The 18,382-nt window shown below is 44.0% G+C and overlaps 1 protein-coding gene across 1 annotated transcript in view; it reads left to right on the top strand.

Annotated features, from left to right (window-relative positions):
* Positions 1–12,319: 12,319 nt before the first annotated feature.
* LOC108248132 (visual pigment-like receptor peropsin) overlaps positions 12,320–18,382 on the top strand; it is a 7,704-nt gene continuing 1,641 nt past the window's right edge. Inside the window, exons 1-5 of the mRNA XM_017436674.3 lie at positions 12,320–12,569; positions 13,295–13,500; positions 15,118–15,217; positions 17,064–17,168; positions 17,256–17,479. Coding sequence (XP_017292163.1) covers positions 12,431–12,569; positions 13,295–13,500; positions 15,118–15,217; positions 17,064–17,168; positions 17,256–17,479 — 774 coding nt within the window. The 5' untranslated portion in view covers positions 12,320–12,430. The remainder of the gene's footprint in view (positions 12,570–13,294; positions 13,501–15,117; positions 15,218–17,063; positions 17,169–17,255; positions 17,480–18,382) is intronic.

The raw sequence follows: 18,382 nt of genomic DNA on the forward strand, positions 1-18,382 counted from the left end.
CGAGTCTGAAAAGAAGTTTTTTAAATTTGGGTAAAATTTATACAATTTAAAAGCAAAATAACAGAAAAAGAAATTTTCATCGGAGGTGGAGAGGACGGTGAGTTACCGTTCTTGAAGGTAGATGGTGCTGAAGCTCTGGTTTTATCTCACACCAACACTCACTTCGGCTTTAATCTGCTTTTTTTTTTGAATGAATGGGTGACTGATAAAGCCATACAAGTGCAGCTCATTGACCATCTAAAACACACGTGTCAAACTCAAGGCCCGCGGGCCAGATCCGGCCCTCTAGTCTGGTTCAGATCGAGTCTCTGATTCTTATTTTGCTTAAAAAAACTGAGCCTAATTAGTGAAGTTTTCTCTCTACAGTGACTTAGAAGCCAACAATATATAGTTTTAATTTCTGTATGATCAGGTTTTGTTGATGGATTTTTTTAAAATCTGTTTTAATGTTAAAAATTCATTTAAAAGCTGAGTGAGGCGTAAGAAATGACTGCTAATGATGAGCTTTTTGAAGTTTGATCTATTTGTCTGTGTTCATTAAAGTCTGTTTGCTCTAAATTCTGTATAATCTGTAACTGGGAAAAGGTCATTGATATTTCTATATGAATGATTTGACATAATACATCTAAAACCAAGGTTAATTTATGTAATTTTTAATAAATATGGATCGTGATCGGCCCTTGGCTAGGACCAAATTTTTAATTTTGGCCGCCTTGCGTCACTGGGTTTGACCCCCCCTGATCTAAGACCTCCAGAATGTCCCGTCTTCTAACCCAGATGAAAGGAGAACTTGAACGTTTGTCTTCAGTTTCCTGCTGATCTCTCCTGGAGACCCTTCCTTTGTTCTGAACCATCGGGGGCGGGGCTACGTCTTCAGCTCCTCCCACAAACTCTGCAAACGTGTTTTTCTAAGTCCTACAGGTTGCTTGTAAACTCTTCCCTGGAGTTTCGTTCCCATTTTTTTTTTCTGAAAGAAGAATAATCCGCAGAACACCGGAGCTGTAACCGCACCTCCCCTGACTCCCCTCAGGGCCGAGATGTGAGATGAAGCGTGTTTTTTTTTTTAACATGTCACGACTGAAGAGCTTCTTTCATGATGCCAGACAGGAATGAAGACTCTTAGAGGTTAAGTGTTTAGTCATCATCTTCCCTGAAAGCATCCTGCGGGAGAAATACGTCCAAGACGACTTAAAGTACATTAAAGAAGTATTCACACTCCTTAAACTTTTCCACGTTTAATAACAAACCTCAAATTTGTATTCAGCCCCCCCCAAGTCAATACTCTGTAGAACAGGGGTCTCCAATCCTGGTCCTCTTTGGGCCACTATCCTGCATGTTTTCCTTGTTCCTCTGCTCCAACACACCTGATTCAGTGGTTAAATCACCTCTTCATGTTCTGCAGAAGCCTGTTAATCACCCATTGATTCAAATCAGGTGTGTTGGAGCAGAGAAACAGGTAAAACATGCAGGATGGTGGCCCTGAGGACCAGGATTGCCCACTCCTGATCTAAAACCTGCAGGATGGTGGCCCTGAGGACCAGGATTGCCCACCCCTGCTGTAGAACCATCTTTCGCCTCAGGTGTGAAAACCTCAGAGCGGAGACTGAGAGCTTTCTGTCCAACATCAGTCTGAGCTTCAGAAGAATGGTCCAAAACTCCCATAAACTCTCCTCAACCTGTGGAGAACCTCCCCAGAATTAGCTGTTGTAGAAGCAGAGTGGGCCAACATCATGTTAAACTCTGTGGATTAGGAGTGGGATGTCACTCAGGTTCATATGGGTGTGAAGGGGTGGAGATGTCTGAGCAGAAATAAAGGGTGAAATAAAGCTAAAAGATACTAGAAGCAATATACTAGCTAATAGATGCAAAATGCTAACTAAAAGTAGCAAAAAGCTAGCTAAAAGCTAAAAGATGCAAAAAGCTAACTAAAAGTAGCAAAAAGCTAGCTAAAAGCTAAAAGTAGCAAAGCTCGAGCTAAAACTAGCAAAAGGCTAGCTAAAAGCTAATAGGAGCAATATACTAGCTAAAAGATGCAAAATGCTAGCTAAAAGCTAATAGGCGCAAATCACTACCTAACAGCTAAAAGTAGCAAAAAGGTAGCTAAAAGCTAAAAGTAGCAAAGCTCAAGCTGAAACTAGCAAAAGGCCAGCTAAAAGTTCTTAGGAGCAATATGCTAGCTAAAAGATGCAAAATGCTAACTAAAAGTAGCAAAATTCTAACTAAAAGTAGCAAAATGCTAGCTAAAAGCTAAAAGATGCAAAATGCTAGCTAAAAGTAGTAAAGCCTGAGCTAAAACTAGCAAAAGGCTGCTCTTTTTTAGCCTTTAGCTAGCGTTCGGCTCGCCTTGCAGCAAAGCTAACAGTCTGCAGCAGCGCAAGCTCAGAGACGTCTGGTTTTGAGGCCATAAAAGCAGAAAGAAAACAACTTTTTCTTTTATTTTTCTTTAACCGCTCCTTTAATTTGATCCGACAGCTCGGAATCGACCTCGAGTCATTTTCCCTCCCACCGAAACAGAAACAGCAAAGTATCAAGATGGATGGCGCGAAGCTGTCTTCCTGTTATGTCTGCACATGACCTGCGAAGCCATTAATCTCTCCCGGAGCTGCTCCCGTCTTCTCCCGTCTCAGAAACCCGCGTGTCGGACCCGACATCACACCTTCCAAACCAGCTGAAGGAAAATATCTGAAGATTTGTTTAAAGTCACACTGAGAGCTTCCTGCAGGAGAACAGAGACGTCTGCTTGAGGACGGATGTCTCCACCCAGATGATGCTTAAAGTTTAACACGTTGGACGGAGTGGACATGTTGGGACGTGGTTTTGATGCGGGGAGGGAAAGCTTCCAGCTGCCCCGCGGTGCATTCTTTCAGCCTGTGAGCAGTCAAAACACTCCATGAAAAGTGAAAGTTTCAGTCAAACCGTCCGTCTGTCTGTCTGTCTGTCCCGGTCGCCTCGTCAGCTTCCCGTCTTTGTTGCCCGTCCCTGAGGACATTCGTGTGGGGACAGGAGGGACGGCTTGTCTCTCTGATCCGGATGAGGTTCACCGAGCATCACTTTTCATCTTCTTGGGAACAATCCTAACGCCTGAGTTGACTCTCTGCTGCTACCAAACCAAACTTTAGCTCAATACCTGCTCAACAGCTTCGTGTTTGCCACTGATGACCAGCTGTGGTGCGTCGGCCATCTTTGTTTGGGTCGACTCATCCGATGGTTGCTTTTGTTTCATTTTCGGCGGCGGGCGATAGTCACATCTTGAGCATCACGCTGTTGGCCCGAGTCCTTAAAGCTCCCAGCCACAAAGCACACAGAGCTGCTATTATCTAAACATTCCTTTTGTAAGTCGTGGAGTAGGTATGTGCAAAGCAAATGCGAGCTTTTTGAATATGATTTGCTCGGACAGGTATTGAGGGCGTTAAGCGGGCAATTAAAACGCGCATTCCTGCGTTCGCTTTAGCACCGGACCTAAAAGAACCGAAGGTCTGCGGAGTCGGCGGCTCGGGGCTCTTAAAACGAAAAACCTACGAGTTTTAATTCTAATTATTCAACGCGAACAAGATTCGTACAAACAAAACCTCACAGCCGTCATCGTATGTCCAGTTGTGTGGGTCCAAACGTGAATCCTTCAAAGACGTCCCGGTGAAATTTGCCCACAGTGAGCTTCAGTTTCATCAGGATGCTTCAAAGCGGAGCGAGTTGGCCTCCGCCCAGGAGGAACGCTGGAGCTCTTTCATCCCTCCGAGTCCGACAGCATCCCGTAACACAGCATACATCTCGTCTGCTGCGGCTCAAATCCGAGGCTTTTCCGTTCAAACGGGGATTTCTGGCCGATCCTTGCCGCTTCCGTCAGATTTAAGAGGTTCGGAATCAGCCAGGTGTGTGCGAACGCAACGCCAAGGCGGAAAGACATCAGCAATGACCTCGGAGAAGCAGCTGTTGCTGCCCATCAATCTGGGAAAGGGTCAAAGGTCGTTTCCAAACTATTTGGAGTCCATTGTGGATGTGGATGTCCCAGCAAATTCACCCCAAGGTCAGACCGTGCAATGTTTAGGGAAACTGCAGAAAGCCCAAGAGCTCCATGACTCGGGTTAAAGCGGGTTAAAGGTTAAAGTTCATGACAGGACAGTTGGAAGGAGACTAGTTTTATCTAAACGAACCACGGGGGCGTCTGGAATGTCCTTCGGCACAAACAGCTCCTCCCAGCTGTCGGCACGGCGGTGGAGAGCTGATGGTTTGGGCTGATCCTGGACTCAGATGTGAGGCCATCTGTCCGACCAAACAGGACAATGATCCCAAACACAGCAGCTGATCTACAACAGAATGGTCCAGTCAGAGTCCAGAACCTCAACCTGAGCAGAAACCAATAAACTGAAGCAACGCTGGAAAGAAGAGTGGGCCACAACTCCTCCACAACCATCAGAGAGACAAACAGGACACCACTGAGAGTTCTGCTGCTGGAGGAGGTTCTACAACCTGCTGGGTCCGCAGCTGGAACCAGTTTTTCACTCACAGCTTTAAGGTTTATGGTTTTGTTTATTAAACTGTTGTGTGTTTTCGTTCACCTCAGGTCGGATCTGAATCATTTTAGGACCTGTTTAAGCTCCGCCCCCGATGCCTAAAACTCTAGAGCTGACTGGGCGAGAGGCGGATCGACATTCTGCTTTCTTATAATCGCTGTGAGCTACTATCAAAGAAACGTGGAGAGGAGAAGGGCTGAGCTGGTCAACGGGTGCAGCAATAATTAGACGTCTGAGAATGGGATTTTTATATATGACAGGGCAGCCCGGCACGTTTAATGAGCACCATCCTGTTAGTTACTGTGCAATTAAAGTAAAAGTAAGGTGTAAATTTGCCTCTGCAATGAAAACTGACCTCTTATTACACAACCATCCGAACTGTGATGGCGCAGAGTTCACTGCAGGCTAAACTGCAGGCGCGTGAAACACGTCTGCCTGCTTCTGCTGATGTTACCGAGGCTGTCAGGGTTAGTTGTTTATTTCATAACAACTTGTTTTAATTAAATAATAATAATCATGGAGAGCGTAACAAAAGCCAAATGCAACTTCTGAAGCAGATGAACCAAAAGGTGCAAGGAGCCGAACATCTCTGCCACAGAAAGGCAACTCAATCTAAGATGGCTGCCACAGCCAATCAACCTCGCCCCAACAATGGCCGGACCTCAGTTTGACGTGGTAGTAGCTGAGTGTGGCTGGACGAGGTGGTACAGCAGCTTCACCTCCCGCCGGCTACGGCAGCCAGTTTGTGCATTTATTCAGCATCCCTGATAACAAACATCGTTTTTGTCCTCTGGTTTTCACCTACACTGCACTGGCTGCACATTTGGTCAAACTAGTTCAACTAACATGCTTACTAGTAACACTTTTTGACCAACTAGTTGGAACACAAGTCATCAACGTCAGCCATTTTGCCACAGTAGTAGTCGAAAGGTCCCAACTAGTTGTGAACCACTGGACCAAACTACTTGATGACTAAGTCATAGAAGTTAACTAGTAAGCATCCTAAAATCCAGACATTTTAACTAACCCATACAAATTATGCCTACTAGTCAACTAGTGCGACCTAAAAATTTAGGTGTTGACTAGTCAAGTCTAAACTGGCTGACATGTTTTTTTTGTTCTTAATAGTTAACTGGGATGCCTTTAAAAGGTCAAATAGTCAACTAGTTTGACTAAACTTGGCCTTACTAGTTACCTAGTTAACATTGTAGCCACACTAGTCGACTACTTGACAGTTTTAAGGCACAATATATAACTAGTAGGGACAAAAACATGTTGACTAGTAGACATTTTAGAGTTTACTAGTCGACCAATTAAATTTCTAGGTTGCACTAGTTAACTAGTTGGCATTTTTAAGGAGCACTAGTTAACTAGTAAGGACACAACCGTGTTAACTAGTGAACATTTTAGAGTTTACTAGTCGACCAATTAAATTTCTAGGTTGCACTAGTTAACTAGTTGGCATTTTTAAGGAGCACTAGTTAACTAGTAAGGACACAACCGTGTTAACTAGTGAACATTTTAGAGTTTACTAGTCAACCACTTAAATTTTTAGCTTGCACTAGTCAACTAGTTGACATATTTAAGGAGTACTAGTTAACAAATAATGACAAAAACATGTTAACAAGTTAACTAGTTAAAATTTTAGAGTTTATTAGTTAGTCATTTAAATTCCTAGGTTGTACTAGTCAACTAGGTGACATTTTTAGGGAGCACTAGTTAACTAGTAAGGACACAACCGTGCTAACTAGTGGACATTTTAGAGTTTACTAGTCAACCAATTAAATTTCTAGGTTGCACTAGTCAACTAGTTGACATATTTAAGTCACACTAGTTAACCAGTAAGGACAAAACCATGTTAACTAGTGAACATTTTACAGTTTACTAGTCGACCAATTAAATTTATAGGTTGCACTAGTCAACTAGTTGACATTTTTAAGGAGCACTAGTTAACTAGTAAGGACATAAACGTGTCAACTAGTTAAAATTTTAGTTTACTAGTCAGTCATTTAAATTCCTAGGTTGCACTAGTCAACTAGGTGACATATTTAAGTCACACTAGTTAACTAGTAAGGACAAAAATGTGTCAACTAGTCGACTAGTGGACATTTTAGACTTTACTAATTGAGCACTTACATTTTTAGGTCCCACTAACAGACTAGTGAACATATCTGACAGTCACTAGTTGACTTGTGATGGTTGTTTGTCTCGTTTGTCTCCATGTGTCCCTGTCATGGACCTGTCCAAGGTGTCCCCCACCTGTCCCACAGTGACTCAAACAGAACGTTCTTTTCCAGGTTTGTCTGAAACTCAACGTTATCCGGTTATCTTAGTTTAAACTTTGGCACGAAAGGAGGCGGTGGAATGCTCGACCTTTAATGAAATTAAAATATTTTCCGAACCTTTATTGTTAATCTTTGGCTCAGGAGGAGATTAGATTACCAGTTGTGGTCAGATTAATAAACGGTTTGATGTGTTGCAGGAACACTGCGGATAAACGAGCCCTCAGATTTCTACAGAGAGGAACTTTTTCCAAATAAATAAAAGCAAATCAAACCTCACGGCCCGCCGTCTGCTGCAGGTAAGACGCTGACTATTCCTGACTCCCCAACAGAAAGAAACCAAGTTTAAAATATGTAAACCATCTGCAGCTGCGGAGCCTCCGATGTGCGAGGTCAGTAATCCTGCTGAACCCCAGAGAGCCTGAGGAGAGTCATCGTGTCAGAACAAAACCCTTTCAATCAGCTGAAGCAGAAACTGCCGCCTGTCAGCCGTCGAACTGCTGGAAGGGCTGAGAGGGGAGCGGTCCCAGAAACGCTCTGAAATCACGCTTGGTAAAGAAAGAAATCAGAGTCTTGTCTGGTTTTTTTTTTGTTTTAAAACATCCCTTCTCGTCAGAACTGTGCAGACTCCCCTCCCTCCCTCCCATAACGTTACCCGCCTAAACAAACAGAATCGGGAGCAGAAACTGCAAACGGCACCGAGTGCCCGGATAAATGTTTGCATGTGGTTCAGAGCCAACAGTCCTGAGCCACAAAACCGATGCTGGTTTCCAGACTGAGCCCGAGTGCCCCCTCCGTTTCACATCCACGCCGAAAACTCTTCGCCCTGAGGTTTATCAGACGCTGAATACAGCAGCTGCTGATAAGATCGATAATAGAAAGTGTGTTTTTCTTTTAATGGGCCAAAACACTTCGACTTCATGGACTTTTTACGGCTCAGACAACCCGGCTGAACCACGGAGGGCTCAAAAAATAAAAAGCTTATTGTTCCAGAACAGTCACTGTACAAACTGTGGTCTGCCTTCACTTTATAAAAGCTGCCTCGGGTATTTTTGTCCTCCTTGCTCAGAATATATCATCCAAATGAAAGGCCTGACATTGGCTGAAAGAAAGCATCTCACCCTGTTAGACTTAGATCATCTTATGATGAGAAAAGATGGACTCCTAACCGTTTCGGTCAAACCTTGCAGTTGACTTTCGGTGCAGATTTTCCACGATCAGCTGCTACCCCGGGTTTGTGCTCGGTATCCGAAAATCTGACTGAGCTAGGGTCATTTTTTGTGTCGGCTAACGTCAGTTAGCTATGGTGGCCATCTTGAACTGAACTGAACTGACTCCAGCTGCAGGCAGACGTCCCGTGATTCGTCTGTCTGCGAGAGTTTCAACAAAAACCATTCGCTGGTTCACGAGATATTTCGCTAACAGCAGTTTTTTAGCTTAATATCCGCACAACTGGCTGCGTTGTAGCCATTTCTGTGTTTTGCCAGGTTAGTTGGCTGTGGCGGCCATCTTGAATTGGGTTGTCTCCCAATGTCAGTCAGCTGTAGACGTGCACGCCATTTTTACTTCCTGGAGGTTTCATTGAAATCCGTCCATCGGTTCATGAGATATTTTGCTAACAGACCAACAAAGTTGATTCCAGAAGTTGTGTCACCATTTTGTGCTCATTATACGTGTTTGGGATGACTCTCAGCTACTACCACATCTATTTTTAAGTCAATATCCGCCAAACTGACTGGTTTATGTCCACTTTTTGTCATTTTTAGAGTCGGCCATCTTAAACCCTAAAATTAATCACTGTAGATGTACATCCAGTTATTAGTTTCTGCAAGTTTCAGTAAAATACGTCCTGTTCTTTATGGGATTTTGCTTAAAACTAATCAAAAACAGAGAAATGATCTCAGCTGAACTCATAAAGACTCCATCCAGACGGGAGCGAGAAGCTCTCCGCTTACTTTGAACTTTTTACAGGAGCATAAAAAGGTCATCCTCGGGTGACTTTTAATGAAACGCTCACTTCTGTTTGCTGATATTTCCCCAAAGAGCTCAAACTCTTCAGGAAAAAAAAAAAAAAGAGTGCGAACACGGAGCCCTTCCCTCCGGCTTTCGATGGAATATAATCCAGATTCTGACACGCCTCCCTGAACAAACATCTCTGTAGGAGCTCCTGACCACGTCGGCGAAAAGCTCGTATCTTTTAACAGCTGTGACCGAGAAGGACGGTTTTAAAAAAAACAACAACGTATTGCTGCGTGTTTCGAGCTCAGAAACGACAGGCGGGCCTTTTAGCTCGACACTGCGTGGACCCTCCGAACAAACACCCCCTGTTCCTCCTGATCGTGTGTGGAGATTTATTTAAAAGCCGACCCCGTGTTGGGCTCTCGACATGGCGTTCGTCCCCTGTGAAGAGGGACTTTGTTGCCCCCAGACAGACTTGTAGCCTTTGACGCACAACAGTACATGTGTCTGTGATTTTCCATTTGGGAAATTGCGAGCTTTTCACCTCACATCCCGGGCTTCGCTCGAGACAGAGCGATCGCCACGAGCCTGATGGTACAGAGGCTTACTGTGGCTGCCTCGCTGCCTCAGCGTTGGGGGCTTTTGGTACAACAGGGAAAAAGAAACAAATCCCAAATGTGTGAATGCTGAAGGACAAGAATGCAAACGTAAAGCCTTTAAACAACATGCAGGACTCAGTGACGGAGGGGGGATGGACGGATTCTCTGTTTGGGGCTGCAGCCGATCACGGAGAGTCCAAGTCAGCCGAATTACCAAAATAACGCAGTTACAGTGGTGTTCAGGAAAAGGCAGCGATGATCTCACCTCTCCTGTGTGGCTGAAGATGACAGGAGTGACTCCAACCACGTCTTCATTTCCTTTTAACAAAAACTAAAAAATATGACCATATCACACCAGTTTTGCATTCTCTTCACTGGCTTCCTGTTTCTGCCAGAATCCAGCATAAGATTGGTCTTCTGACACACCAGTGTATACATGGCAATGCACCCCCGTACCTTAAAGAACTGCTTCTTCCACACAATAAAACTCGCTCTCTCCGTTCTGGTAACTCCTGCCCTCTACAAATCCCCAGAACAAAGCTCAGTACCATGGGGGACCGAGCCTTCTGCCTGTGGAACTCACTTCCAGATCATTTAAGGGAACCACAGACTGTAGACTCCTTCAAAAAAGGACTGAAAACCTATTTGTTTTGTAATTTTGATGGCCATGTTTGATCTAATCTGATGTAGCACTTTGAGATTCTTGAATGTAAAGTGCCCTATAAATTAAATGTATTGTTATTATTATTCATTAATGGGAGTCTCTGACTGATACAAATACATTCATGTTGCACGACTGTTTTCTACTGAAAGAGCTTCTGAATGCCTGCAGAGCTGCAGATGTCATACGAGGTACCTGTATTTTAAACGAGCAAAGCAGGTCGTTCGGGTCAGACGTGCACTTTCCCCTTCAGCTCCGTCTTCGCCTCCGTAGTTGCTTTCGAAAAGGGGTTTGGCGGAGAAAAACTCGGAAGCGCCGAGGTTTCTGGCAGCGGCCTTTTCCTCCACATCCTGAGGGCCAGCGGAGCCGCTCTGTGGCAGCCAGAAACGGAAAACAAGGTGTGCACTGTGAGCTGGATGCACTCGGAGGGGCGGTGGCTCAGGTTCCCCCTGCAGCAGGTCTGCCACCACAGAGAGCCTCACTGTAAACAGGAGAAGCCTGGAGGACGGCTGACTTGGTGCAATTGTACTCTTACAAACGTATTTAATCAATAACGTCTCCCAATAAGCCAAAACAGCTGCTTGTTTTTACTACGGTAAATCACATGGATCTGTTCAGTTTGCTCTCGAGGTGCCAGATTCCTTCACTCTGACATCATTGCATCATAAATTTGACGCAGCAGACATTCGGCCACATGAACTTGATTTGCAGTCACATATGACTCCAGGGTCACTGCCCTCTTTTTAAAAGGAAGGTTTAACAAATCCCTAGAGAAACGGTGCAGAGAGACGTCGGACATCTTTGCAGGTTTTGAGGTCAGAGATTAAAAAAAGGATTTTTAAAAAGGTCTGGATGACGTCAACTGTTGCTAACAGGCTGCTGAAAACAGCTTCCTGTTTACTATATTTGTTAAAAAAAAATTAACATTTGTGGCCTGAACGTTTGAGAACGACTCTAGTTGTTGTTTTTTTGCAAAGTTTGCTGCTTCAGATCCTTTTTATCAGATGTTTCTATGGTTTACAGAAGTATAATTACAAACGGTTCAACAGCTTTTCTTGACAATTACATTAAGTTTACACAAAGAGTCTAAATTTGAAGTGATGGTCCTTCTTTTCCAAGATCTCTGAACTTCACCCTGGCGTGCTGTGACCACAAGTTCCTGACCATGGACCCAAGATTTTAATGTTTAGTTCCCCGAGCCGCTCGATTATCACTTCGCCTTCTGGCACACAGCTCCATCACGATGGAAATGACGATGTTTTAAGACCTACGAATGCAGAAATGATTTAATAAATACAAAAAAAACAGGTATGTGGAACCGAGAACCAGGACTGGGCAGTGTTAGATGTGATGACCTGACAGAGACTGCAGGAGCAGAGGAGATTAAATGGGTGATTGTTGAGCAGAAGCAGGCGAGTCGATCCCTGATGAACCAAAGGTACTGTATGCGATGAGTAAAACGAGGGAGCTGAGGGAAAACTATGGCCATGGAAAATACGAAAAACCCAAAACTGCAACAAATGACAGCACTCCGGCACAAATAAAGACAACTGAAACCTCTGACCAAGAACCTCAAAACCATGACAGTCACCAAATTGCTCCTCTGGGAGGATGTTTAGGTACCATTCTTTATTTATGCCTATGTTCTTGGGGAAACTTGTGACCCCACCCATGAATGGTTTTTGGATGCTTTACTAATGGCATGACAAAGAACCGATGGCAGCATTCTCCTTTTCTTCTCCCTAAATGTGCCAAACAGTCGGAAAAGATCTTTGCAGAATATCAGTCTGTCATGATGTTTTTCTTGGAGCAGTGGTGTCCAATCCTGGTCCTGGAGGGCCACCATCCTGCATGTTTCTGTTGTTTCCCTGCTCCAACACACCTGATTTGAATGATTAACAGGTCTCTGTAGAGCTTGAAGACCTGTCATCCATTGAATTCCCCAAAAGTCTTCGCCTGAATGTGCGTTCAGATGAGCTGCTGACCAAGCTCTGCTCTGGAGGCTAAATCAATCTCAGGAGACGCTCTTGCCAAGGCTGTAGCATCGCGTGGCAAACTTGAATTTTGCTTTTGAGCCTCTTACCAGGATTACTTCTTCTTTACCTACTTTAAGCTAAATGCTGTAAAACTCCTGGACCCCCCCCAGCTGACCAACTGACTGGTTATTTCTCCGCTGATGGGGATTTCCACCCAAAACCTCCACCCTTCTTAGTTGTAAGTAATAGACGGGATTACGGCCGCAGTCATCCAAACGGTGAGCGGTCAGGTCTTAGTGGCTGCGTCTAAGCTGGATTTAAAATGAACTGACCCGACATCTCTGCTTGTGCAAGACTACAGCGTCCGCTGAAAGGAGCAGAGGGCAGAGCTGCTGTCGGGGGTGCAGGAAGAATTCATGCCGAGGCGTCAAGGTTCAGGGCCATGGAAATAACGCTGAAGGGTCTACCCATGAAGGTGGTGAATATTCCATGGAGGAATAATAACCTCAGCAGTCTGCATGCTGACCCTCCTTTTTCTGAACAAGGAGAAACCATCATTGGAGCCTACTTGTTGGTGTTGGGTAAGCTGACCATCACAAAGTGTAGTTAAACGGTGAAACCCTCGTTACGACTGCTTCTGTTTGTATTTCTGTTGCAAATTGTCCTTAAACGCTTCGTGCAGTTCTTGAAGTGGCTTTTTTAAACAACTGGAAATCTATAAAAGATCTCATTTTAGGTTTGGACTCATTGAGGTTTTATAAGTCTGTGCTTCAGTTGTACTTCTTTAGTTAAATAACTCATAAATAAACACCCAAGATAAGCAGTTTTTGTTTTTTTTATGAATCCATGGTGCCGGTCTACTGCCAGCAAACAGAGTCAGAGGATCTTTTTTTTGTGTAACAGAGGCTTAAAAAAAGACCGGGGCTTTTTTGTGGCTTATTGTTGCTGTTATCCAACCGCAGAGTAAAATGATTTAGGTCTGAGCTGCTGAAGAGAGATCGAAATAACAAGTCGGGGCTTTGTCTGCAGCGATGACGGCGTCTTCTGAAGAAGGAGCTGAACCAAAAGACGAAGTTTTTGGTTTACTTCTGATAGATGGAGGGATGGATGGCCTATATTATGATGTTACACTATGAGCAGCCCCTCTGTTCCATTTTCCCAAAGGTTATAATCTGAATTTGTCCTTTTTTTTTTACTGTAAGCCAGTTTTACCTTCAGCGTGGACCCACCCAGTCTTCACCTGATCCACCATCGCGTCTCTTTCGCAGACCGCACGAGGCTGACTACCCCGTGTTCTTCTTCTCAGGGTGGCTGTCGTGGTTCGGAAACAGTTTGGTGATATTTGTCCTCTACCGGCAGCGGGCCTCGCTTCAGCCCACGGATTTCTTCACGTTAAACCTTGCCGTCTCTGACGCCAGCATCTCGGTGTTCGGCTACTCCAGAGGAATCCTGGAAATATTCAACATACTGAAGGATGATGGGTATTTGATCACATGGATCTGGACCTGCCAGGTAAAAGGAAACAACCATTTTTATTCTGCACAGCCAAGATTTTCCTTAAATTGTGCATTAAGAAGGGACGAAAAGTCCGGAGCGTTGGTACAGAATGAGTTACACTAAAGTTAGATTTTGTGTAACCCGGCGTGCGAGCGTTTCAACCGGATTATGGTAGCAGCCATGTGGGCTTCAGGTTAAATCTATAATAAGATTACGATTGGTGAAACTCCTCCAGCAGGAAACCAACAACCAGACGGAGCACGACAAGAACTCCAACATGGATGTTTCGGCTCTAAAAGGTTAAACGAATAAAACGAGTTGTTGCCCAACGGCTCTTTAGAGCGCTGTTTCCCTCGGTGTTTTTATATTCCCTCGCTGCCTCAGCTCAAAATGAAATAGCTGTCATTCTTCAGCTTGAAATTCAAACTGGGTATTTTTCTTGCTCAAGGCTAGCTTTAGGTGAGATTGGGCTTTTTCACGCAAGGACTTTTAAAAACAGCTCCATAGAACAGTAGAGGGTGGGTGCAGAACATTTTCAGCTTTTGTTTGTTTTGTGCCGTTCTGTGAAAGAAGGGAATGTCTTGAGTTAATGCAAGTGAACAAAACGAGCGTTATTATAAAAAGAGAAGCAGAAAGGCGAAGGAGACGCGAGGAGCAGAGCGTGATGTGACACGAACGGCTCAATCTTGGCCCAATCCGTGTGCTTTTCACCCAAGGACATTATCCTGTGTGACTGAGCCTAATGGGAGCTTCCAGGAGCAGACAAGACGTCTACAAATCAGTGCTTCTGAGATTCCAAGTTCAGCGTGTCTGAAAGCTAAACTACTCAAAGAGCTGGTTCAGATCCTGCAACCTGCAGAATGTGACACGATGACTGACATTAAAAGGATTAGGATAAAGGCAGGTTGAGAAAGCGATCAGTGGGCGACCCTAAAGGAGGACGTGACCCAGCAGGGTGCTGGGTGTCACATACCTGCAGCTGAACTGAAACACGGTAACTTAATTCCCCCTTAAGAAGGCTTTGGGTTCAAAAGACGATCGTTCTCTGACGGCGGACGATCATCTTCTTTAGGCGCTCGCTCAGCTCGGTTTGGAGTCCGCCACCACTGAAAATGGCCACCACAGCTAAGCAGCTTTGGAAAACACACAAAGAAAATGGCTGTAACTCAGTCAATTTTACAGATATTCAGATAAAATTAAATGTGTAAGTAGCTGAGAATCATCCTCAACATATACTCTAAACCAGGAGTGTCTAATCCTGGTCCTGGAGGGCCGCTGTCCTGCAGGTTTTAGTTGTTTCTCTGCTCTTCAGCAGGTCTTTAAGTTCTGCAGAAGCCTGTTAATCACTCAGTAATTCAAATCAGGTGTGTCAAAGCAGAGAAATATCTAAAACATGCAGGACAGCGGCCCTCCAGGACCAGATCTGGCATGAGATAACACCTATAACTCTGTTCCATTTCATCATAAGAGGATTTTAGTTAAAAACTCTGGATGCAGATCAGAATGTAGGGGGAAGAGTTGAACTGTAGCATCAAGTAAGACAAACTGATGGAATCGATGCCCAGAATGATGAAGACACTTGGAAGCTGAGATGTTGGGAACCAGTGGTCACCTCTCTCCATCTTCTTCCAGGTGGACGGCTTCCTCACGTTGCTCTTCGGCCTCGTCAGCATCAACACCTTGACCGTCATCAGCGTCACCAGATACATCAAAGGATGCCACCCGCACAAAGGTCAGAACTTCTACAGGATGAAAGTGAGAAAGGAACGCAGAAAAGGCTTTGTACCGGCGCCACCGCCTCCTCCACATTCCACCAGCTCTTATCTGACAGAAAACCTGTGTTTTCATCAAATCAAACTCTATTACTGACTTCAGCGGTGGAAATAACGACCACACGTCTCCAGCGATTCTGTTTATATTCCACCAACGTATCATTAAGTCAATTTGAGGTGAAATTTTCTTTTTCTGGCACGAAAATGATGTCGAAGAATGTCCTAATTACGTGGAAATTAGGTTGAGCAACTGCCTCTGAGTTTTTACAGAGTTTGTGGTTGTCTTTAAGCTTTGTGAACCTGTGAGTGTTGGTATTTTATGTTGGACGGTAAACTATAAGCATTAGTGGTAAATGTGGGAATCACAAACTGTATGTTTTGCCACAGAACAGTTGCTGCAAACAACTGGAGCGAAACAGAGAAATTTAAATGCTGCAAAGATGTTTTGATAAAAGAGCCAGTCAGTAATAAAAGCACCATAAACTACACGGCATAATATTTAACTAATAGCTCACCTTCTTGGAAGCAGGGTTCTGTAGAAAGCTTATGAACAATTATTATCTTACCTGCTGCAGATGGCTCTTTGGAGAAATAGTTTAACGGCTAACCTGAGGGCGTCTAAAACCAAAGTGTGTTCCTGCAGCAGCTAACAAGCCGGGGTCCTTCTGGTAAGAATATCAGATCATTTCTGCTGGAAAAACCATCTAATGTGAAACTGATGGCAGCGTAAACATTCAGAAATTAGCGCTAGCACAAACTGCGATGAAACCTTTGAGATTGAAGCCATTTAAAGATGGCGGACATCCACTTTGGTCTTGGCTGCATTGAGGCCAGCTGTTAGTTTTTATGGCAAATACATAAAAAACAGCTTCAGAGGTACCAGGTACATACCCTGTAAGTAACCTGCAAGTATCAAGTATATACCATGCATGTACCAGATAAATACCAAATATGTACCTGGTAAGAACCAGGTAAGTATCAGGTACTTACCTAATAAGTACAAGATACTTACCTGGTTCTTACCGGGTACGTACCCTGTAATTACTTACCCAGTAAATATCAGGCAAATGCTTGGGAAGTACTAAGTACATACTCTGTATGTATGTAAATATAAGATATGTGCCTGGTAAGAAAGAGGCAGGTACCAGGTATATACCCTGTAAGTACCAGGGATGTACCCATCAAGTACCAGAGACATACTCAGTAAGAAACAGGTCTGTACCAGGTATCTTCCCTGTAGATATCTGGTACAGGTACAGTAAGTATCAGGTGCATCTCCTATAACTACCAGGTAAGTACTCAGTAAGTACCAGTACGTACCTGGTCTTTATGAGGTATGTTTCTTGAACCTACAGGAACCAGGCTGTATTATGTGTCGCACCTTAAACTCCATTTTCCAAACCGATGTCATTCAAAGAGCGATAAGAAAACCGTTCATTGTTCGTAATATGTCCACAGACTCTCACTTCTAAAGATCAGAAGTGTCCCTTTAAGGTGTGACACATATGAGACCTGCAGAAAAACACAACAGTTTATTCTTCTTCCCCTGAACAGCAGAGGTCCTTTGCGGTCGCAGATGTTTGCAAAGGCTGCGAATGTGAGAAAAGACTTCATTGTTCAACAAATGTCAGGACAAACATTCATAGCAAGTCAAGAATTTAGCATCTTTTCAAGCCTCTCACTGTTTCTGTTCTGTCTTTGCCAAAAATCCCAACATTTAACCTTTTGAACCAAAAGTCAGTCCCACGGTCAGATTCATAATTTGGGGTTTTAAAGTTTTCCAAATGTTGCTTTTTGTTTTCGCAGCTCATTGCATCAGCGTGAACACGGTTGCCATCGCGTTAATCTTCATCTGGACCGGAGCTCTGTTCTGGTCTGTGGCTCCACTGCTGGGATGGGGCAGCTTCACGGGTCTGTCTAACAAAAACAAAAAAACTGTTTTAATATGTTTTATAATCAATAAGCTGCAATCTGACCTCGGCTTCTTGTGTTTTCAAGATCGAGGATATGGCACCTGTGAGGTGGACTGGTCCAAAGCCAATTACTCTACGATTTACAAGTCCTACATCGTCTCCATCCTCATCTTCTGCTTCTTCGTCCCCGTCATGATCATGCTCTTCTCCTACATATCTATCATCAAAACAGTGAAGAGCACCAACGCCATGTCAGCCGACGGGCTCCTCTCCGACCGCCAAAGGAAGGTGGAGAGAGATGTCACGAGGGTAGGCCAGAAGAAGAACGGCTCATTTTATTTACCGGAGTTTTACCGGAAAAAGTTTGATTCTAAAAGTGAAAAACGCAACTTCGGTTTTTTTTCTTTGCAGCTAAAGAACGACTGAGAGCTGAACGACTTTTCTCAAGAAGCTCAAACAGAGTTGTTTAAGCTAAAAGAAGCAAAAACCATTAGCTAAGAGTAGTAAAATGCTAGCAGTATCAAAAATGCTAATAAAAAAGCAGCAAAAGGCTAGCTTGAATAAGCAAAATGCTTGCAAAACATAATAATATGCTTGCTAAAAGTAGCAAAAATGGTTGCTAAAAGAGGCAAAAGCATAGGTAAAATGAGCAGGATAGCTAGAGGCTAAAGGAAGCAAAAGGATAGCAAAAAGTAACAAAAGGCTTAATGAAAGTAGAATAAGGCTAGGTCAAAGCTAAGGTAGCTATCCATCCATCCATCCATCCATCCGTTGTCTTCCTCTTATCCGGGGTCGGGTCGCAGGGGCAGCAGCCTAAGCAGGGAGACCCAGACTTCCCTCTCCCCAGCCACTTGGGCCAGCTCCTCCGGGGGAATCCCAAGGCGTTCCCAGGCCAGCCGAGAAACATAGTCCCTCCAGAGTGTCCTGGGTCTTACAGAAATAAATAAAATATAAATTAATTAATCAAAAAGCAAATAAAATGGGGCAACTAAAAGGCTTAATCTGTTCTGTGCTACTATAACTACTATAAAAGTTAGATAAAGGGTTTACGCCGATATAACTACAAAGTGAGGGGAGCACCACTCATGGGGTCATATCAAATGTCAAAGACATAGCGTGGTAGAAAAGCGGTGACCAGATTCTTGAAAATGTGGTTTCAGAGCCTTTGAGAGAATACCAAATGTTTTCTAATTTCCTGAAAGAAAGGACATC

Source organism: Kryptolebias marmoratus, linkage group LG22 (genome assembly GCF_001649575.2).
Source record: "Kryptolebias marmoratus isolate JLee-2015 linkage group LG22, ASM164957v2, whole genome shotgun sequence".
Taxonomy (NCBI): Eukaryota; Metazoa; Chordata; class Actinopteri; order Cyprinodontiformes; family Rivulidae; genus Kryptolebias; species Kryptolebias marmoratus.